General features: G+C 56.7%; 1 protein-coding gene across 1 annotated transcript in view; it reads right to left on the reverse strand.

Moving 5' to 3' along the window:
* Nucleotides 1–2,697: 2,697 nt before the first annotated feature.
* Nucleotides 2,698–22,597, reverse strand: part of FBN3 (fibrillin 3) — a 112,424-nt gene continuing 92,524 nt past the window's right edge. Inside the window, exons 34-64 of the mRNA XM_063358159.1 lie at nucleotides 22,248–22,370; nucleotides 21,703–21,825; nucleotides 20,918–21,079; nucleotides 20,339–20,407; nucleotides 19,908–20,033; nucleotides 19,483–19,608; nucleotides 18,819–18,968; nucleotides 18,203–18,274; nucleotides 16,086–16,211; nucleotides 15,485–15,610; nucleotides 14,847–14,972; nucleotides 14,489–14,605; nucleotides 14,123–14,251; nucleotides 13,380–13,499; nucleotides 12,879–13,004; nucleotides 12,640–12,792; nucleotides 12,118–12,183; nucleotides 11,726–11,851; nucleotides 10,995–11,114; nucleotides 10,419–10,541; nucleotides 9,997–10,128; nucleotides 9,253–9,378; nucleotides 8,812–9,018; nucleotides 8,425–8,550; nucleotides 7,814–7,936; nucleotides 7,026–7,142; nucleotides 6,634–6,762; nucleotides 5,887–6,006; nucleotides 4,702–4,933; nucleotides 4,010–4,178; nucleotides 2,698–3,229 (exon numbers count right to left, since the gene is read on the reverse strand). Coding sequence (XP_063214229.1) covers nucleotides 2,855–3,229; nucleotides 4,010–4,178; nucleotides 4,702–4,933; nucleotides 5,887–6,006; nucleotides 6,634–6,762; nucleotides 7,026–7,142; nucleotides 7,814–7,936; nucleotides 8,425–8,550; nucleotides 8,812–9,018; nucleotides 9,253–9,378; nucleotides 9,997–10,128; nucleotides 10,419–10,541; nucleotides 10,995–11,114; nucleotides 11,726–11,851; nucleotides 12,118–12,183; nucleotides 12,640–12,792; nucleotides 12,879–13,004; nucleotides 13,380–13,499; nucleotides 14,123–14,251; nucleotides 14,489–14,605; nucleotides 14,847–14,972; nucleotides 15,485–15,610; nucleotides 16,086–16,211; nucleotides 18,203–18,274; nucleotides 18,819–18,968; nucleotides 19,483–19,608; nucleotides 19,908–20,033; nucleotides 20,339–20,407; nucleotides 20,918–21,079; nucleotides 21,703–21,825; nucleotides 22,248–22,370 — 4,265 coding nt within the window. The 3' untranslated portion in view covers nucleotides 2,698–2,854. The remainder of the gene's footprint in view (nucleotides 3,230–4,009; nucleotides 4,179–4,701; nucleotides 4,934–5,886; nucleotides 6,007–6,633; nucleotides 6,763–7,025; nucleotides 7,143–7,813; nucleotides 7,937–8,424; nucleotides 8,551–8,811; nucleotides 9,019–9,252; nucleotides 9,379–9,996; nucleotides 10,129–10,418; nucleotides 10,542–10,994; nucleotides 11,115–11,725; nucleotides 11,852–12,117; nucleotides 12,184–12,639; nucleotides 12,793–12,878; nucleotides 13,005–13,379; nucleotides 13,500–14,122; nucleotides 14,252–14,488; nucleotides 14,606–14,846; nucleotides 14,973–15,484; nucleotides 15,611–16,085; nucleotides 16,212–18,202; nucleotides 18,275–18,818; nucleotides 18,969–19,482; nucleotides 19,609–19,907; nucleotides 20,034–20,338; nucleotides 20,408–20,917; nucleotides 21,080–21,702; nucleotides 21,826–22,247; nucleotides 22,371–22,597) is intronic.

Below are 22,597 nucleotides of genomic sequence, written 5' to 3' on the forward strand. Positions count from 1 at the left end.
GGGTTTGAAACTGGAAGAGGGGGGATTTAGCTGAGATCTGAGGAAGAAATTCTTTGCTGTTGAGGGTGGTGAGCCCCTGGCCCAGGTTGCCCAGAGAAGCTGTGGCTGCCCCATCCCTGGAGGGGTTCAAGGCCAGGTTGGACGGGGCTTGGAGCAACCTGGGCTGGTGGGAGGTGTCCCTGCCCAGGGCAGGGGGTGGCACTGGGTGGCCTTTAAGGTCCCTTCCAACTCAAACCAGTCTGTGATCTGCCTTCTGCTCTGAGGCTTTGGGAAGGACCCCATGGGCACCCATGGGTGCTGAGACGGGCGAGCTGGGTGAGGCTGCAAGAGTGAAAATCCATCCCTGAGGAATGGCACGGGCAATGGAATGGAATACAGGCAGGACACCAGCCTGGGCTCGCTCCTGTTGGAGCTGGGATGGGTCCAGCCACGTTCCGGGGCTGTCTGCGCCGTGGGCCCCCCGCCGCCCCTCAGCCCCGGACGATGCTGCGCCCCGACGAGGAGGAAGACCCAGACCCAGACCCAGTTAACCCAAAATAATTTTATTGTTGCTGTTGCTTCTGATACAAAAAAGGAATTCCACAAAGAGCCACCTCTCTGTGCGGGACAAGGGGCGGCGGGGAGGGGGGGGACGGGCAGAGGTTTTGGGTTTCAACGCTTCCCAAAAAAACAACCAGCAAGAAATGTCAATACAAAAAAAAAAACCAAACCAAAAACCAAAACACCGCACCAGAGAGGAATGAAGGAAACCTTGAGCTTTTTCATTTGAGACTTTTGGCTCAACACACACACACAAACCCATCTCTGCTAATTTATTATTATTAATAGTTTTTTGTTTTTGTTTTTGTTTTTTTTTTTTAAAAAAAGCACCTGTTGGAAAAACAAAACAAAACAAAACAATAAAAAAAAAAAAAAAAACCAAAACCAAAACAACCAACCCCAATCATCAGGCCACCCATCCTGTCACAAGCTCTGGGACTCTTGCAAAAATCCAGAGTCTGGAGCTGCGTTACGCAAAAGAGTTTTCAAGTTTGACGTGAGCCCAAATACAGCATACACATACGCTTCCCCCACCCCCCGCGGGGAAAAAAAACCCACAAGCCCCCCCCCCCCCCCCCCATCCCCTCCCCAAGTACCAAAAAAAAAAGCTACAGGAATATGCACTCCTCACAACAGCGAGCAATCGTAACTTTGGTGGTTATACATAAATATGAGAGGGTGGATGGATACAGTGCACGAACGCTGACGATTCAATACCAGCACCAGCTTCTGGAAGCTGGAAGCACCTCGGAGCGGTTGAGAAGGTAGTCGTGTGTGGCACCAGAGGGAAGTAGCACCTTTCTCGCCTGTGACGAGGCACAGGGGTGACGCAGGACTGAAAACGGATTCATGCAAACCTAGGAAATGGCATGGCAGAGACCGGCTGCGCGAAGGACACCGGAGGGAGGGAAGAAGAAGAGCCCCACCTGGACAGAAGGGTCTGGAGAGGCTGCTTGAGGCAGCAGGGAGACCTCAATTCACTTAATTAATGTTTTCCAGACTCTTTTTAGTGCATTTCATTTGGCTGCGTTAACCAGAGACCGTCCATCTCCGGTGTCACCTTGGACTGACCAAGACGTACGCGACAACCGGAGGGAGCGACGCGCGGCCCCCTTTGTCAGAAGTGCCCCTGACTTGGGGGGTGGTTTCTGGCCGTGAGCACCAGAGTCACGCAGACGGGGTGGCTCGGAGTCAAGGACTGTTTGGAAAACGAAGCTCTGGCTCTCCCTGCCTCTTTCTTCCCGCCAGGCTGCAGAGACCACCCCTATCCCCATCTTGCTCCTGCTGGTGGGAAACTGTTCACAGGGTTTTCAAACACTCGTGTGGGTGGTGGCCAGGAAACGCGTCCCTGCAGGATGCCACACGTGCCCTGCCAAGCCCTCCGGCCCCCCTGGCATGGGGAGCATCCAGCTGCTCTCTACCAGCCTCATGACATTTTTCCTGCCAGTTTAGTTTTGTCCAACCACATCCAACAATGCAATTATTGGCCTTTCCCCAGAGCTCCTCCTCATTTAGAGAGGGACACCTTAACCCCTGGGCTTGCTGGAGCTCCGGAAAAGCCCTTCCAGCTCCAATCTTTGGAGGGCATGGACGTGTTCAGTGCGAAAACCCTACGTTCCCTACAGGAGCCCGTGGTCCCAGGGCCTGGCTGCTTGGTGATGCGAGGTTAGAAACCCAAACTTCACTCAGAGGTGACCTTTTCCGTTTGACAGAGGAGCCCCAAAGGAGCGGAGGACACGGAGAGGACAGAGAGAGACAGAGCACAGCCAGTGTAGGCAGGGGATGGTTTCTGCAGCACCATCATGACAACGCGGAAGCAAAGGAGGGACAAGAGCTGCTGGGAAATGCACTACCACCACACCGTGCCATAGCTCCTTCCAAAGCTGCCCCCAGCCTCCCCCCCTCGCATTTCCTGGGCTGTGGGGTGGTTTTTGGCCTGTGACCATGAAGGACAGGCAGCTTCCCCGTGCTACTGCCCTTGCCAGCTCGGACTAACAGTATCTTGGTTAAAGGAGACGGGCAAGAGCTGAGCAGAGGGAGGGAGTCCCTGCTAACAAGGTCTGAACCTCTGGCAAAAGCTTTCACGAGCTCTTTTGCGGTGTGGCTTGGTTTTGACTCCAGCCCCCCATGAAGCGGCGTATCCCTGCATGGCCAAGGTGAGGGCTGAGCCCGGCGGGACATTTCCCATCGGTCGTACAGTGCAGTGGGGGAGGCGGTGGCAGGGGGTGCAGCGAGAGAAGAGGCAGTTGTTTCCAGGTGTGGATGGCAAGGCTAAGGACTGTACTGTCGGTTGGGTGGGTGGATCTCATGGACGTTAGTAGAGCTGGAGCTGGAGCTTCATCCTCAGTGCTTGGCCCAGCTCCCCTGCTAAGTAGTTGAGGTGGTTCTTGGCCTCTAGTTTCTGCAGTTCCCTCTTGCGGTACAGGGGCACGCTCACGATTTCCAGCAGGTAGGTGCCGGGCACTATTTTCTTGCGGCCGAGGTGCAGGTAGCTGAGCCCCTCCTTTTGGTGGATGCGGAAGTAGCCATCCTCATTCCCATGGGAAATCAGGTACCGCACACGGTTCTCCAGGGGCTCCACAGCGGGCAGGAGCTCCAGGATGTGCTCCTTGTGAGCCAGGTCAGAGAGGTTCAGCATCATGGACAGAGGAGCATCCACATCCATGCTGGCCAAGTTCACAGTATGATCCTTCAAAAGGAACCAAGCGTGTTACTGACAGACACCAAGAAAAACTCATGGCCAGGTGAAGGACTTGATTTAGAGGAGTTCTGTCCCATGGGCCACCTCAAAGCAGAATTGGCTACAACTTCTATGGGCCTTGCTTTCCTTCAAGTGTTTCTTGGTACCCTGTTTGTGCTGCTGAGACTGAACCGGGCAGTACACAGCCCTCATCTTCAGGGGAAGAACCAATAACTTCAGAGGCATTTTCCTCCCAAGGCCTGAAGGGCCCATGATGACCTCCCAGTCCAGTCTGTCCTGCCCAGGCCTGTGAACTTCTTGGGGGAGCCTTGGACAGAGGCCAGAACTTCCCTCCAAGGAATACCCTGTATTTATAGTGACAGGTCCAGTCTGGAGCCAGACAGTAAGTGCTGATGGTCCTCTAAGGCCCTATGGGGACTGCTCCTCCATCAGCCCCCCTTGCAAGGAAACGCGTCTGCTTTATTTCTTGGTTGCGTGTACCTCCAGACATTTGTGGCCAAACCACACAAATGCGTGTCACCTAAGATCGTCCTGACCTCCCCTAACATACTGTGAAAGACCTTCCATTTCTGCAGGACTTCTGGACTCAGTGGCATCCACAAACACCCGAGCACCCAGCATGGGCAGAGTGAGCTGCTCGCTCCGTCTGGATTGAGGCAGCCCCTCAGGAATGGGCACACGGGCTGGGATCCACTCCAAGCAGCTATTCCCCAAGCGACCCAGCTCTTGCCTTGCTTCACCCCATCCAGGATGCCATGGATTTCTTACCTGGTGCTTCTCAGTGCCATTGACACTGCGTCGCTGCCGACCCCTCTTGGGGTAGCCGTTTATCTTGCACTCATAGCAGGTTTCAGGGGAGAGCAGGTTGTCTTCATCTTCTTCTTGGGGAGCAGGAAGGTAGGAACCTTTCCCAAAACCCAAGCCAGAAATACAGTGTCTGGTGGCAGAAAAGCAGAGACACCCATCTCAGATTCATGCTTCAAGAAGGAAATCTTATCATTGCCCTCACAAGTTCTCCACGTGGCATCCAGAAACACATGGAGGATCGTGCCTGGGTATAGGACATGGTTTGTACACAGGACATGCCTCTGAGAGATCAGGCCACATCTTATTTAGATGTGGCCAGTAGATTTAATCTGTCCGCACCCTGGACTAGATGGATCTGCAGAACATCTGCTACAATGCTTGCAGCTGCACTGCCCTTTGGGAGTGAAATGGGAGAGGAGATGCGCATTACCATGAGGATCCTGTGATGGGTGAGGAACAGCCTGGCCTGGGGAAGCCAAGGACTCGTGTGGGAATGGGAGCTTACCGGCTCCTGGGGCTCCTTCAAATTGTATTGGTGGCAGAGAGCAGGAGCGTGGTGATGGCGCATGCCTGGAGGCACCATGGCAGCCTGCAATATCCCCCCAAGAACGTACAGGTGCCTGTGGGGACACTCCTGCTGGCTGCTCCCTTACCCTTGCCCTGCTCGGAAGTAGCCGCCGGGACAGCCGCAGAGATAGCCTCCGTCTGTGTTGGAGCAGCCGTAACTGCAGGGGCTGCCGCCTGCTGAGCATTCATCCACGTCCTGGCACCCACCAAAGGCTTGGTCAAAATCGAAGCCAGATGGGCAGACGCACTTGAAGCTTCCCAGAGTGTTGTAGCAGGAGGCAGAGCCGCAGGCGGTGGGGCTGGAGCACTCGTTTTCATCTGCACCCAAAGACAGCAGAACCAGTCAGAAACGTAGCGGAAGGGAGCTCCTGTGCTGTTGGGGCTCCCCACCCCGCAGGGCCAAGGAAATCTGCCCACGGGCATCGCTGAGCTGGCAGCAGGCTCCCTTCTCCTGGCTCCCCTGTGAGACCTCATCCCATGCAGGTCCCTGAAGGACTGCCTTCATTTTTTTATCCTCCTGCAATGCAGGGAACTGCTGGCGTCAGGAGCTCTGGGAGCTCAGCACTCTGCAGAGCAGCTTCCAGATGTTCCTGATGTTCCCTGTTGCAGAGGGAACATGGGCCAGGGCAGGGGGACTGACTGTGGGCACAGGCATGGTCCTCCTCTGGGGCAAGGGCAGGAAGATCAGTGCTGGGTTAGTGTTGGAGCAGGGCCAGAGGAGGCCACAAAGATGATCTGAGGGCTGGAGCACTTCTACAAAGACAGGCTGAGAGAGCTGGGGTTGTTCAGCCTGGAGAAGAGAAGGCTCCGGGGAGACCTTACAGCAGTCTCCCAGTCCCTGAAGGGGGCTCCAGGAAAGCTGGGGAGGGGCTGTTTGCAAGGGCATGGAGCCATAGGACGAGGGGCAATGGTTTAAACTAGAGCAGGGCAGGGTTAGATCAGACATGAGGAAGAAGTTCTTTACACTGAGGGTGGTGAGACACTGGCCCAGGTTGCCCAGAGAGGGGGTGGAGGCCCCATCCCTGGAGACATTCAAGGCCAGGCTGGATGAGGCTCTGAGCGACCTGATCTAGTTCAAGCTGTCCCTGCGCACTGCAGGGGGTTGGACAGGATGGCCTTCAGAGGTCCCTCCCAACCTAACAGATTCAAAGATGAACCAGACTCCAGAGTCAGAGACGGCCAGGGGTGGCTGAAGAGGGACTCGGGGCGTAGCTGCCCTCTGTCCCCCATCCCTACAGCTACGGGACACAAGAGCCCCATCCCACACTCACCCACACACTGATTCCACTGGTAGTGCTGCACGTAGCCCTGTGGACAGCCGCAGCGGTAGCCTCCCAGCACGTTCTGGCAGCCATGCTGGCACCGATGGTTTCCATCGCACTCGTCCACATCTGCAGCAACGTAACACAGATGGTGGTGAGACAGCTTCCCCCTGTCTCGTGGGCTGCCCTGGGCGTGTAGGGACCATGCGCACACGGTATGTGCTGGGCAGCCGGCATCCTTGAGGGTGTTCATGGGGGTGGGTGGTTCTTCTGCCTAATTATGTCTCTGCAGCTTGGAACTGAGTAACGCTTTCAGCCCCCAGGCCCACATACCTCCCCTTGCACCCCCTGCTTGGATGTTTTTTGATTTAAGGTCTGGCCTGAACCGTTACCTGATCTGTTCTGCTTCTGGCTGTCTGCGCTGAACGTAGGCTTTTCTTTAGCATAAGTACATGGTGGGTTTTGGCCGGCATGAGATCTCCCCTGATCAGACACAGGACCATTCCTTTCCTCCCCTTGGCTGCTACGGTTGCAGCACCAAGACCTTCATCTACTTGTCCAAGAGCCGGTGTTGCCCCAGGCAGGTCAGGCACCGACCTCTCCTTTGCACCAGGGCTTCCCGTGTGGGTTTCTGGTGCCCCCAGTAAGGAGTAGTCCCTTCTTGGCTGGACTGAGCTGCCTTAGAGACTGCGAGTGAACTAGGAACTCTTCCACATGGAACATGTGTTTGCCAAAGCCCCAGAGACAAAGACCCACCTTCGCAGTTGACACCAGAGCTGTCCAGGGAGAATCCTTTCTGGCACTCGCAGTTGTAGCTGCCTGGCGTGTTCAGACACTGTCCTTTGGCTCCACACAGAGAGGGCTGAGCTGTGCACTCATTATTGTCTGCAAAACACCGGCGGCCGCCTGTAAGTCCATCCCCAAGGACGTGGCTGCGTGCAGCTTTGCAGACAGCTACCTTGCATCATGGAGCATAGCCCAGTCCCAGCAGCAGACAGACACGTCAGATGCCCAACCCCAGGCCGGCTGGAGAGGGGCAGTGCTCTAAACCCAGAGCTGGGGGGCTGGAAAGACTCTCCTGGGCTTAGAGCTCACCCACAGGGACCTTGGTGGTGCTGTACAGCAGAGCAGCAAACGCCTCTACTCACCGATGCAGGAGGAGTGGTGCTGAGTGAAGCCTGGAGGGCACTTGCAGTTGAATCCTCCGATAATGTTCACACAGAGGAACTGGCAGTTGTGCTGCTTGGTGGCACATTCATCCAAGTCTAAAGCAACAAGAACATGCGTCTCAACTGATCTTACTGAGTTATCTTACCTTTACGGTCCGAGTCTCGGGCACCCACGTGCACACGGTGATACACGGTGGTCCTGGGCAGGCCAGGAGCTGACATGGACCAGCCTCAGGAACAACACACAAAATTCTTGCATGACAATCACAAGTCCAGGGAGCCTCGTCATTCCAGACACATCTGGAAGATGCAGAAATTTTTCTCTGCCTCTCTCGTAATCCACAAATCCCAGACTCTCACAGATTCATAGGCCACCTTCCTGATACATCAGCACCATGAGAGGTGGGCAAAGCCCCACTTTGGCAGCTGCCAGCACCAGGAGGGGCCCTGATAGTGCCCAGCCCACCTGTAGGAGACCGGCAGGTTCAAGGCTCCGCACAGCCTGGGATATGCTGTGCAGTCTGTAGGAAAGGGCAAGGAATATTATTTTTTTTTCTGATGAGACAGATCTAGAGCATCTGCAGAGGGATGAAACCCTGATGCATCAGTCCAGGAGGGTCCAGCATGGCACCTTTTTCCATGTCTAGCCTTGTCCTGGGGCTGAACAGACAGACTTGACTGTTCTGGCAGATGCTTTTCAGCTCTTGCCATCCCCCGGGCTGCCAGAGATGAGGCAGGGTCTCTGCTGCTTTCTCCTGGGTGAATACCTTTGCAGATCTTCCCATCTTCTTGCAGAATGTACCCTCGGGGGCAGGAGCATTGGTAGCTGCCTTCTGTGTTCTTGCAGATGAAGTTACATGGCTTAGGGGACTGGTTACACTCATCCAAATCTAGACTCGAGAGACAAGACACGTCAGCATTCCCAGGTCGTGCTGCTGGACTGGGCCCCCACCACCCCTTGGACCATTCAGTCTACCAAGGGGCTCCCGAACACAAGGTGATCCCAGGTCTCATGGCCCCACGTAACTAAGTGGTCAGATGGTCCTATGGATCCCGGCACTCCCTGCCCCAGATAAATGCTCTGCCAACAAAAGGTCTGGCTGGTCTGACTTTCGTCTCTGGATGACACTCCCTGCCAGTCCCTGTGAGCCCTGGGGTCAGAGGGAGAAGACATGGAGCCTGGGTTTTAAGGAGTTAAACAACACAGAGTGATGACTTTGATGTACAGAGGACCGTGCAATATGGCAAAGCGTCCAAAGCCCCGCTATGGATTTGCAGAACTGTAGGGACAGAAGTGAGGACAGGTCCCAGGACCTTCTCTTTGCACACTGAAAAGTAGGGATGGAAGCCTGCCGAGGGTTTCCTTCTCCCGACTCACCCACGCAGGCTGTGCCCGTGATATCCGCGGTGTAGCCCAGCCTGCAGTGGCAGCGGAAGGAGCCGATGCTGTTGATGCACTGTCCGTTCTTGCAGAGGTTGGGCAGAACCTTGCACTCGTCGATGTCTGCGGGAGAGAGGGACGGACCTGTTAGTGCCAATGCGGCCTCTGTCCCCATGCTCCTGTGCCAGCACTGTGCCAGGGCGGCTCAGACTCTCCCTGGGATGCCAGAGACATTTAGGGAGTTTTAAGATAATGCTGCAGAAGCTTCTTGCCTGCTCCAGGCACCGTGTAGGTCTGCCCCAGCCAGTTCCTGGGGAACTCTGCCTGTACCCACACCTCTGCTTTCTCCCCTCTGCACTGAAGGTGGTTTGGGCCCCAGCTCACCTCTCCCATCAGTGGAGTACCCTGGTCCATGAGGACACATTTTCTTGTACTGGGCGGTTCCAGGAAGGGGGCAGAGCTCACACTGGGGGCCCCAGCTGCGCCCGCTGTTGCAGCAGCACTCAGATTTGGTGACCAGGTTGCGGTTGGTGGAGGACATCTGGCACATGGTTTGCAGTACTTCAGTGAAGCAGAATCCTTGGCGGGTGTCTGGACAGAGAGAGTGGGGGACACAAGGTCAGGATCTGAGACAGTGTCAGCACCAGGGATAACCGAGCAGCCCGACCAGCCTGTGCCAGTTCCAGCATGGAGGGTAGTGTGGTTTGGATAATGCTTAAGGCGATGCCCCAACAGCCTTTCCCCTCGGAAACCCTGAAACACCTGAAAAGCATCATCTGCTGCTAATGAGAGGCTGCTCAGGACCCACCAGGACTTGGTAATTACCAATACACTCTGTGCCAGAGGGACTGACTTCAAAACCTTCATTGCAGTCACAGCGGTAACTTCCCACCGTGTTGATGCAGCGGCCGTTGGGGCAGATTCCAGGCTTGGTGCGACACTCGTTCTCATCTAGGATGGAAGGAGCCGCAAAGAGCTATGGTCAGGCGTAGGACGAATTTCAGCTTTCCGTGAGTTCCCACGCTACCACGCAGTTTGAAACACCCTCACATAGTCCTTGAGGACCACTTCCACGGCCTTAGGCAGCTGAGAAACACATCCACCGGCCCCGGACCTCCCCCAAAGCAGGGTGGCTGAGCACCCAGCTTCCCTAGAGTGCACCTTCTCCACCTGCAAGTACCAAGGTGCTGGGGTTGGAGTGGAGCTGGGCTCACTCTGCATTCCTGCTGTGCCTGACAGTGTGCAAGTCTGGGCTCTCCAGTGCTGGCCTTTCCAAAAGCAGCTCAGTGCAAAGGAGCTTGACACCAACATGGAAAGACTCAACAGAAAGGACACATGGCACAGCTCTGTGTCATCCCGTGCTGGAACTGCGTAGACCCATGGGTCCAGAGATGGAGAGATTTTGTTTGTGAAGGCATCTAATAGGACATAAGGGAAGTTCTGACACATGGAAAACCCTGGGGAGGAGCTGTCTGACAGTAGGATATAAAATAAAGCTACGTGGACAATGCCTAGAAGAGGATGGTCTCTATCCCCACCGGGAACCCTTCCCAGCCTGGTCCTTGGTACCTGTGCAGCCCTCTCCATCGGGCCTGCGTTGCATTCCTGGGGGGCAGATGCACATGAAGGTGCCAATGAGATTCTTGCACAGCATCCCTCGAGACTCGCAGTCGTGCAATCCCTCTGCACACTCATCCAGATCTGCAACCGAGAACCTCAATGAGGCCACGTTCAACCTGCCAACTCTGCAGCACTCGGGGGGCGACTTGGAACCGAGCGCTCCCATCTGCACTGCTCCGCCGAGCCCTACTGCCCTGGGCCGGGCTGGCTGGCACACGGCAGAGACACCAAGGCAGGCGAGAGTGAGCACAAGCCCAGAGGCGCCAGCTCAGAAGTCCTGCCTTCTCTCTGCACAGCACCAGAGCCCAGCACAGTGCAGGGGCCTGGGGAGAGCGTGGGAGCTCCCCGATGGGTGCAGGAGGGGGTTTTACCTCTGCACATTCTCCTGTCTTCTCGGAGGGCGTATCCAGAGGGGCAGGTGCACTCGTAGGAGCCAAAGGTGTTGATGCAGCGGAAGGCACAGAGCAGAGGGTTCAGCGCGCACTCATTGATATCTGGGAGGCAGGAGAGAGGGGAGAGCTCGACTCTGTGCTCTCAGGCGTCAGCTGAGCAGTAAAGGTGGTGGGCCTCCCCAGGAGAGACTTCCTCCCTCCTCGTGAATTCAACTCATGAGAGCTCTCTTCCACCAAGCCTTCCTGTCATGGGCTTCTGTGGCAGAGGGACAGCCACCTGGTGTCTTGGCAGCTTTGATGGGGACAGGGTCCTGGCTCCTTGGTGAGGCAGCTCCTGCATTTAGGCAGGTCTCCAGAGCTCCTCCTGGGCTCCAGCCTCAGAGGAAGCCGAAGGGGACTGGTGCTGATGTACACGCTCACGTGGAGATGAGCCCCAGCCAGCTTTTCTCCACTGTCCATCAGAGGCTGACCTGACTGCTGCTCACCCAGGTAGTGGGGTCACACACATGCCCAGTATGCAATGGGGGTGAAGGGATTGCCCCACAGCAGCATTACCTTCGCATGTCATCATGGGACCTGGCTCAAAGCCTTCATCACAGGCGCACTCGAAGCCTCCCACCACATTGGTGCAGGTGCCGTTGCCACAGGGGTTGCCAATGGAGCACTCGTCGGTATCTGCAGGAAGCCAGGACCACGTTAGGTGAATGAATTAGGTGGGAAAGGTGCAGGCTGGTCTCTTCATGTACCCAGAGCATCCAAACAAGCCCAGCAAAGCCAGGAGCCAGGGGTAAAAAGCAAAGGGGCAGGGGAGAAGCAAGTTCCTTCTCTCCACACGCACTCACATAGAATCATAGAGTTGTTAGGGTTGGAAGGGACCTTAAAGATCATCTAGTTCCAACCCCCCTGCCCTGGGCAGGGACACCTCCCACTAGATCAGGTTGCTCAGAGCCCCGTCCAGCCTGGCCTTAAAAACTTCCAGGGATGGGGCTTCCACCACCTCTATGGGCAACCTGTTCCAGTGTCTCACCACCCTCATGGTGAAGAACTTCTCCCTAACGTCCAGTCTGAACCGACCCATCTCTAGTTTTAATCCAACCCCTCTAGTCCTACCATTACCCGACTTCCTAAAAAGTCCCTCCCCAGCTTTCTTGGAGGCCCCCTTAAGATACCGCTAGGCCCCTATAAGGTCTCCTCGGAGCCTTCTTTTCTCCAGACTGAACATAGCCTCTGACGTAAGGAGGATAAAAGCAAGAGGGAGCTGGTGCTCCCCCCATGCAGACCCTTACCCACACAGTTGACTCCTGTGTAGTCCAGGTTGTACCCAAAGGGGCACTCGCAGCGGAAGGACCCATCAGTGTTGATGCAGGCTCCGTTTATGCAGACACCCAGGTTCTCTGAGCACTCATTAACATCTAGAGGGGAAACCAAAGCAATGAAACCTCATGTGAGCACATAGCCAGGACTGACCCTGCAATCCCAGACACTCCCTCTCCAGAACCAGGGGCTGAACCTCTGGTGAGCAGTCAGAGACCATGAGCTTGAGAGGGAACCCAGTCCTACATCCGTCCCCTCCTGCCTCTGGGATTCTACCCTACTCTCCACGTAGCCTAAGTTTGGCTGCTTCTAGGCAATACCCTCCCCAAAACAAATTTCTTCTCATCCCTAGGTCAGACCTTACCTTCTCGGGTGTCACCTGGGCCTGGGATGGCTCCATGGCCATATGGACATAGCTCCTGGAAGGCAACTGGAAAAAAGCAGAAGAGTCAGATATGTTTACAAGTGCTTCTACTCACAGAAACTGAAATGTGCTTTTGGAGGCTTCTAGAGCATGACTGAGAGCTTGACAGCTCTGTGGCCACGGGAGGCCACAGAAGCCCAGCTGGTTGGGAAACACCTGTGCTTGCCCTTGGATCGGGAGGCACTGAGATGCTTTTGCCTTATCTAAAGCCCCACAGAGAACTGAGAGCAGATCCAAAGCAGAAATAAGGCTGACTGTGGTTGCTGGAGATCCAAGGAATACTGCAGTCCAGGAAGGGCTACTAGGTTTCAATGCGGTACTCTCCAGATGGAGGAGCCCACTTTGCTGGACGTCTTGCATTGCTGGTTGTGTTCTCTGACCTGCGCACCTTCCCCATACTCTGCATATGTCGGAGACACATGCAGCCATCTCTCCCATGGAGCTAGGTCCCAGCACACCTACCGTTTCCTTCCTGCGGGCACAGCTCACAGGGGTCTCCCCAGCCTTCTCCTGGCATCTTGCTGCAGCAACACCGAGCCTTGGTGGTGTTGAAGGCCTTGGGGACAGAGCACTTTCCGTTGTCAAAGCGAGTGAAGCAGAAGCTCTGGCGAGTATCTGTAGGTGGATGGGGAAAGTCATGGGTCATTGCAGATATCCAGGATGGTTACGGTCCCCTCCCCACCATGATGAGCTGCACTCACCAAAGCACCGTCGGCCGTTATCAGACAACACAAAGCCCGGAGGACAGACACACTGGAAGCTGCCAGGGGTATTGGTGCATGTCCCGAAGAGGCAGATGTTGGGCTCCTCTTCACACTCATTGATATCTGGGAGCACCAGGGACATATTACTTACAGAGCAGCCAAAGGTCACTCCTTTCCTCATTGCATCAAAACCAGCTGTGATGTCTGGGGAGCTCTGATGCCCGCAGGACATCACCCCAGCCCTCACCCTTAACCCACCCTCAGGGCAAATGGGACAATGAAGAGGCCAGGGGACAGCAAAACCATCAAGCCTCCTCCATCATCGGAGCACGCCTTGCCTTGCTCCATGTCTACTTGCTTTCAAGAAGCTATCTGTGGCGGGGGGGCGGGGGGAGATGGATGGCCCAGCCCACTCAGGAAGAATACGGTTGTTCTGGGAATAGTCCAAGGTGACCACATGCTGTGCTGGAAATGGAGGAGGCAGAGAGCCAACATTACCGATGCAGTTGTCGTTCTGCACCTCGTACCCAGGGGGGCAGATACAGCGGAAGGAGCCCTCCAGGTTCTGGCAGGTGCCCGGGGAGCAGGTCCCAGGCAGGCTCACGCACTCGTTGATGTCTGCAGAGGAGGGGAAATAACCAGTGATAGTGTCTGTGCTCAGCTCAGAGGACTTGGGCGCAGGGTACGTTGCTGCACCCAGGCCCTACCTCCAGGTGCACCCTGCTTTGCCCTAAAGATGTCAGGGAAGCGGATAGGACATTTTCCAGGATGCTCTACCTCGTGTGCCCTGGGAACACGGACTCAGCCCTGCAGGAGGCAGAGTGACGGACACAAGGGTGCGATGTGCCTGTCTCCCCCCACGGCCCCTGCCTGCAGGGTGGTTCCCAAGGCATCCCTGGTACAACTCTCCATGCTTTAGAGGCATGGACAGGACAACATTTCTCCTCGCTGTCAGGCAGGTCTCAGCACATGGAAAGGGACTGGCTTGACTGTTCCCTGCATTGCAGGAAGGGACATGAAGGCACACTGGGGCCCAGTCCAGCTTCTCACAGGCAGTCAAACAATCAGGCTTTGGCTCCAGAGGACTTTGGGCCTTGTGAGTGGCTCTGGAGAGTCCACTGTTCAGTTGCCTCTGACGGGACCAGCTTGGGGACCAGGTCTCATAGCACTGCACCATGCCAGCCACGCCAACACACAGCTCAACTGACTGGGAAGGTCCAGCCTGCTGCCCGGACACTCACCTACACAGTTCTTCCCATCAGGGGTCCGGTCATACCCCTCTTGGCACAAGCACTGGAAGGAGCCGATGCTGTTGATGCACTGCCCGTTTCGACACACCTGCCCCACCAGGGATGAACACTCATCAATGTCTGTGGGAGGGAAATGATAAGCACAGCGGGAAGAGATATGCAGAGCATGTGAGTGTCACATACAACCACCCCTGCAGCCACTGCCAGGTGACACCCAGAGGTCAATTCTACAGCCACTGCCAGGTGACACCCAGAGCTGACCCGCTGTATGCCACCGTGTGGCACCCCACGCCCCACAGCCCTTGCCACGTTGACCCCAATCAGCCATCCACACGGTCAGGATTTCATGCAACTCACCCATGCAGTCGTTATTGTGCGTTAGCTCAAAGCCAGGGAAGCAGAGGCAGTTGTAGGAGCCAACTGTGTTCTTGCAGGTCCCGTTTCCACAGGGCTGTCGGTCACACTCGTCGATATCTGCAGAGAGAAGGTCAGGGCTGATTCAGGGGCTGAGAGAGCTGAGAGCCCCTGTCTTGGGTGTGCAGCCAGGGTCCAGGCAGCCCAACACCCCTGTGGCTTGCAGGGGCAGCCGGGGATCGAGAGGACACCGTGGCCCTTGGCTGTCCTTGGCACTACCCAGCGGGTGCTGGAGAGAGCTCATGTCCATGCTGGTATCTGACTTGCGGCAGGGCTGTGGCAGTCACACTGTCACACTGACCCATGCACATGGTCTGCTCCCCCGTGGCCTTGAAGCCGTTGTGGCAGATGCAGACATAGCTGCCCTCGGTGTCAACGCAGTCCCCATGGCTGCAGACGTTGGGGATCTCCTGGCATTCGTTGCGACCTAAAACAAAGCAAAAGCGGGCAGCAGTGAGCAGAAGGGATGGAGCAAATGGGAAGAGACGAGGCACTGGCCTTCTGCAGGTGGGGGGAAGCTGTGTCTGTGAGCAGCAGCACAGCAGAACGGGGCCTCCGTTTTCTGGGAGGCGGCTTCCCAGAGAACGAGACTGATGCACTGCCATCGCTAAAACAGTAAATTTGGTTGGAGAAAATGGCCTGAGCTGCCAGACTAAAGCTGCACTTCACAGCGACCTTTTTCTCATCCCTCAGGGGCCCACAATCCCTGGGAATTGTTCCAAAAGTACAGGTATCCCATAATCACAGCACAACCAAGGTCATAGTCCCCAGGCTTGACAAAAGACCGGCAACCCACGCGTGGGACTGGCGTGTCCTTCACGCTGTCCCTCCTTGGGTCCGCACAGGCTGGTCTGCAAAGCCACGTGAAGAGCCCAGGCAGGGGTGTCCGTGCCTCCCGCCCCTGTCTCTGGAATAGGTAGCAAAGAGCTCCCATCTTACCCACGCAGGCTCCGCTAGGCGACAGCTTGTATCCGGTTGAGCATTCGCACCTGTAACTGCCCGGGATGTTGATGCAGTCGGCGTTGCGCTGGCAGAGGTTCTCCCCACTGCTGCACTCATCGATGTCTGGAGGGGGAAGAGCAACACAAACCCGGAGTGCGCAGGGGGCCAAGGGCTCACCGGGCACCACCATCCTGGTAGGGCTCGGCGGAGTCAATGGAATTTTAACCCTTGGTTTGCTCCAGTCAGGGTCAATTTTCAACCATTTTCTATCGCTTTGCAATAAAATAGTGAATTTTAGTTTCAAGTCAAAACTTGGAAACGCTCACATTTGCAAACTTTTTCCAAAAAACAAAAAAACCAACCCAAAAACAGAGGAGTGGAAAACCAGAGAGGAACATGAATGAAAATCAGCAATTTTCGTCCAACCTTTGATGTGGAAAATGAAGATTTCAAGAAGGCTGAGAACATGTAGACTCTGTCCGTGTCTGCTGACAGCCCTCCCCCAGGTGCCCCATGAGCTGGGGAGACGCTAATGCCCCACTGGGGACCCCCACCCTCCTGGGCGCCCTCGGCAGCGTTGTCCCGGCTGCCCCGTTACCTTCGCAGATGAGCAGGATGTTGTTATAGCTGAATCCAATGGGACACTCGCACCTGAAGCTGCCGATTTGGTTGATGCAGACACCGTTCGTGCAGATAGCGGGGATCTCACTGCACTCATCAATATCTGCACACAGAGAACATCTCTCAGCGCCCCGGAAAGGCAGCAGGGAGGAAATCATAGAATCATAGGGTTGGAAGGGACCTCTGGAGATCATCTCCTCCAACCCCCGGCCACAGCAGGGTCACCCACAGCAGGTGGCACAGGAACGCGTCCAGGCGGGGTTGGGATGTCTCCAGAGACGGAGACTCCCCCACCTCTCTGGGCAGCCTGTGCCAGGGCTCTGCCACCCTCACAGCAAAGAAGTTCCTCCTCGGGTTGAGATGGAACTTCCCATGGGCAAGTTTGTGCCCGTTACCCCTTGTCCTGTCCCCGGGCACCACTGAGAAGAGCCTGGCCACATCCTCCTGACACCCCCCCTTTCAGTATTTATCAGCGTTGATAAGATCCCCCCCAGGCGTCTTTTTTCCAGCCTGAAGAGACCCAAATCCCTCAGCCTTTCCTCATCAGAGAGGTGTTCCAGTGCCCTCAGCATCTTGGCAGCCCTTTGCTGTCCCCTCTCCAGCCGTTCCCTGTCCTTCTGGGACCGGGGGAGCCCAGAACTGGACCCAGCGTTCCTGGTGCGGCCTCCCCAGGGCAGAGCAGAGCGGGAGGATGACCTCCCTCCACCTGCTGGCCACACTCTTCTTGATGCCCCCCAGGATGCCATTGGCCTTTTTGGCCACAAGGGCACATTGCTAGCTCAGATGCATGGAAGCATCCCCCATCATTGGGCGACTATTGCCCTTGTTCATCCTAAAAAGAAGACCGGCAGGAAAGGGCCACCAGACAGAGAGTGGAGCAACTCTTGGAGGATTGACATGGGATCCTGCAGATCATGCCAGGGCCGCTGTGCAGAGGTCTGGGTCTCCAGCAGAGCCACACAAGACTCCGAGCCGTAGGAGCCAAGGGATTGCTGGCAGAGCCTGCACAGCACGTGCTGGGAGGGATCCCACCCAGGACATCCACCTCTTTTCCTCCAAGTGTGCCTCTGCAGTAAACATGGGTACCTGCTCGTTTTATCAGGGAGGGGAGCGATAGGACAAGGCGGAACAGTTTTATACTGCAAGAGGGGAGATTTAGATGAGATCTTGGGAAGAAATTGTTTGCTGTGAGGGGGGTGAGTCCCTGGCCCAGGTTGCCCAGAGAAGCTGTGGCTGCCCCATCCCTGGAGGGGTTCAAGGCCAGGTTGGACGGGGCTTGGAGCAACCTGGGCTGGTGGGAGGTGTCCCTGCCCAGGGCAGGGGGTGGGAACTAGATGATCCTTAAGGTCCCTTCTAACCATTCTATGATTTTATGCTCAGGCTCTGGGACCAGGCTGCAAATGGGAAGTCAGGGGGCCACTGAAATATTGAGATGGCTCCAGGGTCCCTGACTCTGTCTCTGTGCCCAGCACAATCCACCGCCAGCCCTGCACTGTTAACCTCTGTTGCATTTTTTTCCTGGGAGCGGAAGATGGACTCATCTCCCTCCTCTTCAGTCCCCTGGCTGGCACTGCCAAGGTGAAGCAATGATGAACTAATCTGTTGCTCTCACAAACTGACAGCGAGCCCATCTTTCAAGACTGCAAGACATCTGTAGACATCCCACAAATCCCAGGACACGCAGCAGCTCCTCTAGTTTTCCATGTACCAAACCATAAACCTGAAGCCTTGGCTCTCAGCAGTGCCCTGCTGCTGTAGGGCCGGTGCTGCTGGCACTGTGAGCGCCAGGGCTAGCACAGGTCTCCACCTAGCCACTAACCGCTCTCTGTGGTCACCGGCCACCTCTCTCTCCAGGTGGGACAGAAACCAAAGCACAACTGCAGATGTGGGGAGGTCTGGGCAGCCCAGCCACTCAGGACATAGGTTTGAAGGTTTGGCCAGCTGCTTGCAGCCACGTCTGCCACCTCTCTTCCTTGTCTCTCCTCTGCTCAGGGCTTAGTTTACTAAGGGAGGGGAAGGGAACGAGCTCACGGGCACTGTGGGAAGGCGGCAGAGAGCAGACCTGGCTCTGCAGGGCGTGGGGGTTCTACTCACCGATCGGCTTCCCCGTGTGGATGTCGATGATGAACCCGGGGGCCTGGTTCCCACACAGGATCTGGTACTCGGCTGCAAGGGGAACACCGAGGTCATGGCCGTGCCCGGCGGGCAGAGTGGGATGCAGTGAGGGATGAGAGGGACAAGGGCCAACTATGGCTGGAGTGAGCAGAGCCGGGGGGGGGCGCTGACAGGCAGGAGGGGATCGGCATGGTGCTCAGCGGGGAGTCGCATGGGCCGGCATATGGGGAACCCAAGAACACATACGGCGCCAGGCACTTTGCATACATACACACGCAATAAAAGGCACGCACACGCGTGGCATCTGCATGCCTCGCACGCAGGTACAGGCTCACCCCTACACGCAGTGCACGGCCAGCACTCCGCACCGCCACGCCGCCACCCACACCCAGCCCGCACATCATCTCCTCTCCGCAATACTGTCCCGGTCCCCCGTGTCCCTCCAGCGTCCCCACAGCAGTCACCCACAAGTGCTACTTGCTCTCCCTTCTCCCCCTCTATTTTGTTAGTGCTGTGCCTCAAAGTGCACAAAATCGCCAGAAAAGCGAGGGGGCAGCCATGGTATTAAGATGTCCTTCCAGGAAGGTTGACTTACGGCTGGCTGGTGTGGGGCAGGGCTCACACGGCTTGTTCCAAGCCTTGCCGATGTTGTAGGAGCAGCAGCACATCTTCTTGGTCATGTTGAAGGAGAGCTCGTTCTCACACGTGTCGTTGTAGTTGCGATAGCACACGCTCTTCCTCATGTCTGCAAAGGCAGCCCAGAGAGTGTCTCGTGCCAGCCCCGGGAATGGGTCCTACCAGCCCTGGGAATAGGTCCCACCAGCCCCGGGAATGGGTGCTCATTGCTGGGGATATGCCAGACCGCCCTATCCTGGTGCTCAGGGACTGCAGGTGACACATAGGGGAGCCCAAAGTGGCTGCAGTGATGGGGCGAAGCCCTGTTCCACTGAGATCCTTGGGTCCTGCCCCATAGCAGGCAGTGACAATGCTCTGCTGGGTTTCCCACCGCCCCGTGCCCAGCCGTCCTCCCTATAACTGCTGTCGAGGCAAGCGTCAGCCCCGCTGGCACGGGCAATGTGCACGGTGTAGGGACAGGGATGCGGCGAGGCACTGGTGGATTCAGATGTCCCAAATCCCAGCCCCGGTTCCCAGCGTTTCGGCTCCATCTGCTCAGCCACGTTGCCCAAAGCACAACCCAAGGGCTGGGCATGGGCAGGGCACGGCCAGACCCCTTCCCGCAGACTCGGACCACGCCGTACCCATGCAGTTATTTCCACCGTTGACTTGCATGTACTCAGGGGGACACACGCAGGTGTAGTTGCCGAGGGTGTTGTAGCAGGTCCCAGGGCCGCAGATCCCAATGTGAGCAGAGCACTCATCGATATCTGCCGAATAAAGGAGACGGGAGGTCAAAGCGCTGGGCACAGGTAGAGAAGCGCCTGACGTGGGGTTGGGGCTAGGCTTGGCACAAGGTACGCATGGGCCTGGCACAGGGACCAGGCCGGCCTGGCACTGGGAAAGGGGTTTGTGATGAGGACGGGAAGGCTGGAAGAGAAAGGGGAGCCAACTGCTCCTAGGGCAGCCCAGATACGTGTAAAACTCCACTGCACACACGTGCACGCACACACAGGTGTGCCATACACGCCAGGCACACAGACAAGCACGGACACCACGGTGTACCTACCTTCACAGATGCGTGTGTCCTCGTTGAGGTAGTAGCCAAGGGGGCACTCACACTGGAAGCTGCCAAAAGTGTTCACGCAGTTGCCGCCCTGGCAGAGGCCCGGCAGCTCCTGGCACTCGTCGATATCTGAGGAGGGAGAGCAGCCGGGGGGGGTTCACTGCCCGCCAGCCCAGCCCAGGCAGTGCCTCCAGCCCGGGACCCCCGGCGGGTTCATCCCACCACCTCCAGCCCTTGGTGGCAACCAAGCGGCTCAGCCAGGTGGCCAGAGCGCACCTGAGGAGAGCACACACTTGCTGCTCCTCATGCGGTGGTCAGGGGCTCAGCGGGCTTCCAGCCAGCCCAGCGCCACGGCAGACAGTGCCCAGGCGGGGCTGGGCTCCCCCAGCACCCAAGCCCCTGGTGAGGGGACACTGGGGACCTTGCAGGCTTACCTTCCAGGATGACAGTGATGGGGTTGGGTCGGAAACCTTCCCCGCCAGGGCACAAGGTCTTGTACTCGGCTGTGGAAAAAGTCAGTCAGGGGGATCCTGAGCTGAGCGGGCTCCCATGAAACAGGAAGGGTAGAGGGAACCAGGAGAAACCCAGGAGAAATAGGCCATGAGGATGGTGACGGCGGTCCAGATGGAGCAGCCTGACTCCCATCACATGCCAAGCAAACTCAGCCGCCCTGTCTCTGCCTGCCCACCCCCGGTCGGGATTATTCCACGTCCACTGCCCTCCTCGTGCTTACTGTGACCAGGAACAAAGGATCTCAAACTGCAAGCCCGCAGGCACAACCAACCTAGTCTCCCCACCTCTCCCCTGCCCTGGTCCACTTGTCTAGCCCCACACTGACACAAGGTTGCTGTCTTCTCCCTCAGCTTCCCTTGCTCCATCGTGACGACAGCATATCCTGGACCCAGGACCCCCAGCCTGAGTTGAGAAGCCACAGGGAAGCGGCCCCGTCTCTCTCCTCTGCTCTGCCCACCTGGCCCATGCCCAAGTTTACCCCAGACGTTTTCCCAACTCACTCGTGTTGGCTGGAGGACAAAGCTCGCAGGGGTTGCCCCACGCACGACCCAGCGAGCAGCAGCAGGATGCCCGAGTGACCCCAACTCCAATCTCTGCGCTGCAGGAGATGCCCCCATCTCCTCGATCCTGGGTGTCCAGGAAGCAGTTCCCGACCCGGGTATCTGCACAAAGACAGTAGTGGATGAGCAAAGCCTCCCCAGTAAAGACTTGCGCGCACAGGAGGAATGAAGGGACTATGGCCTCAAGAAGCAGAGAGAGGGATAAGGCCCCAGTCCTGCCCCAGATGTCCATGCTGTCAGCTACCTGTGTTGTAATAAACCACATCCAGACTGTCCTTGCAGCTCGTGACTTTGGGAACCCTTCAAGCATAAAGTGCGCCCAGCTTGTCTGGTAAAAGCCACGCTGTATCACTCAGAGGTCATGGCACAGTGGCCTGTCTTCAGTACAGCTAAGGAGCATGACTCAAATAACGCTATCAATAACCCAGGGCCTTTCAAGAAACCAAGGGCTAAGAATAGCTTCAGAGGTGCCTAGGGACAACACTGCTTCCACCAGGAGATGGTCACCACTGGTGACACAAGGTGGGCCAGGTGTAACAGGAGGTAGGTACTCTTCTACTGCTGCAGGGTTAAGCCCGTCATGGACAGGCAGGTATTTGGCAGGGCAGATCGTGGTCAGCCACCCCAGCCTCTGGTAGTGGCCGGTTCCAGCTGTGTGGGACCAACAAGAAGGACTACCAAGCTCTTGGATGGAAGGTGTGCTCTCCACACAGGTCCCCACTCACCCACACAGCCCACACCGGTGGGGTTCAGCTCGAAGTCCTGGGGACAGTTGCACAGGTAGCTGCCAGGGGTGTTGACACACAGGCCGTTGATACAGTTGACGGGGTCTGCACATTCATTGATGTCTGAAAAGATGGAAAGATGACGACTGAAAAGAAAGATGAAGACTGCCACAGAAACCACAGCCACAGCCCTAAACTCTGCACTGTGTGTCCAGGGTGTATCCCCATGACCATGGTGTTTCTAAGGCTCTTCATGTGATGGTAAGCAAAGTGGCTCTAGAAACAGACCTTGCCTTGTCCTACCTCACACCACCCTGCCCAGAGTCAGAAGAAAGGAGCAGAACGCCACTGAGCCTTCCCTCCTTTCCACTGAAGGCCCCTCTTCCAGCAGCACCGAGGCCTTGCCAAGAGCAAAGAGACATCACCCAGGGATGTTCAGTTGGCTTTAGGCTGCTAGTGCCACTCCCTGTCATGGCTGGGGCAAGCTCCCACCAGCTATCACCCAGCAATGATCCTCACCCAACAGCCCCGTGGAAGTCCTATACCTGTGCAGTTGCCTCCACTCCTGTCCAGTTCATAGCCATCATCACAGGCGCAGCGGAACATCCCAGGCAGGTTCTGGCAGGTCCCAAAGACACAGATATTCTGGAAGGTGCATTCGTCGATGTCTGCAAAAGAGGGAGAACTGGGTACTCAGGACCTGGCAGAGTAAGGGCCAAGACAGGCCTCTCCTGCTCCCGTCACAAAGCAGAGCCGCAGCCCAGGTGTGGGTAACCCATCTGTTCCAGTGCCTTGGGGACACCACCTCCTGGGTGAGCAGGACCAGGCACGCTGTGCGTATGCCCTCTGCCCTCAACCCCTGTTTTGCTGATTGTCCACATCTTACATGGATCCT

The sequence above is a fragment of the Chroicocephalus ridibundus genome, chromosome 22, assembly GCF_963924245.1.
Source record: "Chroicocephalus ridibundus chromosome 22, bChrRid1.1, whole genome shotgun sequence".
NCBI classification, from domain to species: domain Eukaryota; kingdom Metazoa; phylum Chordata; class Aves; order Charadriiformes; family Laridae; genus Chroicocephalus; species Chroicocephalus ridibundus.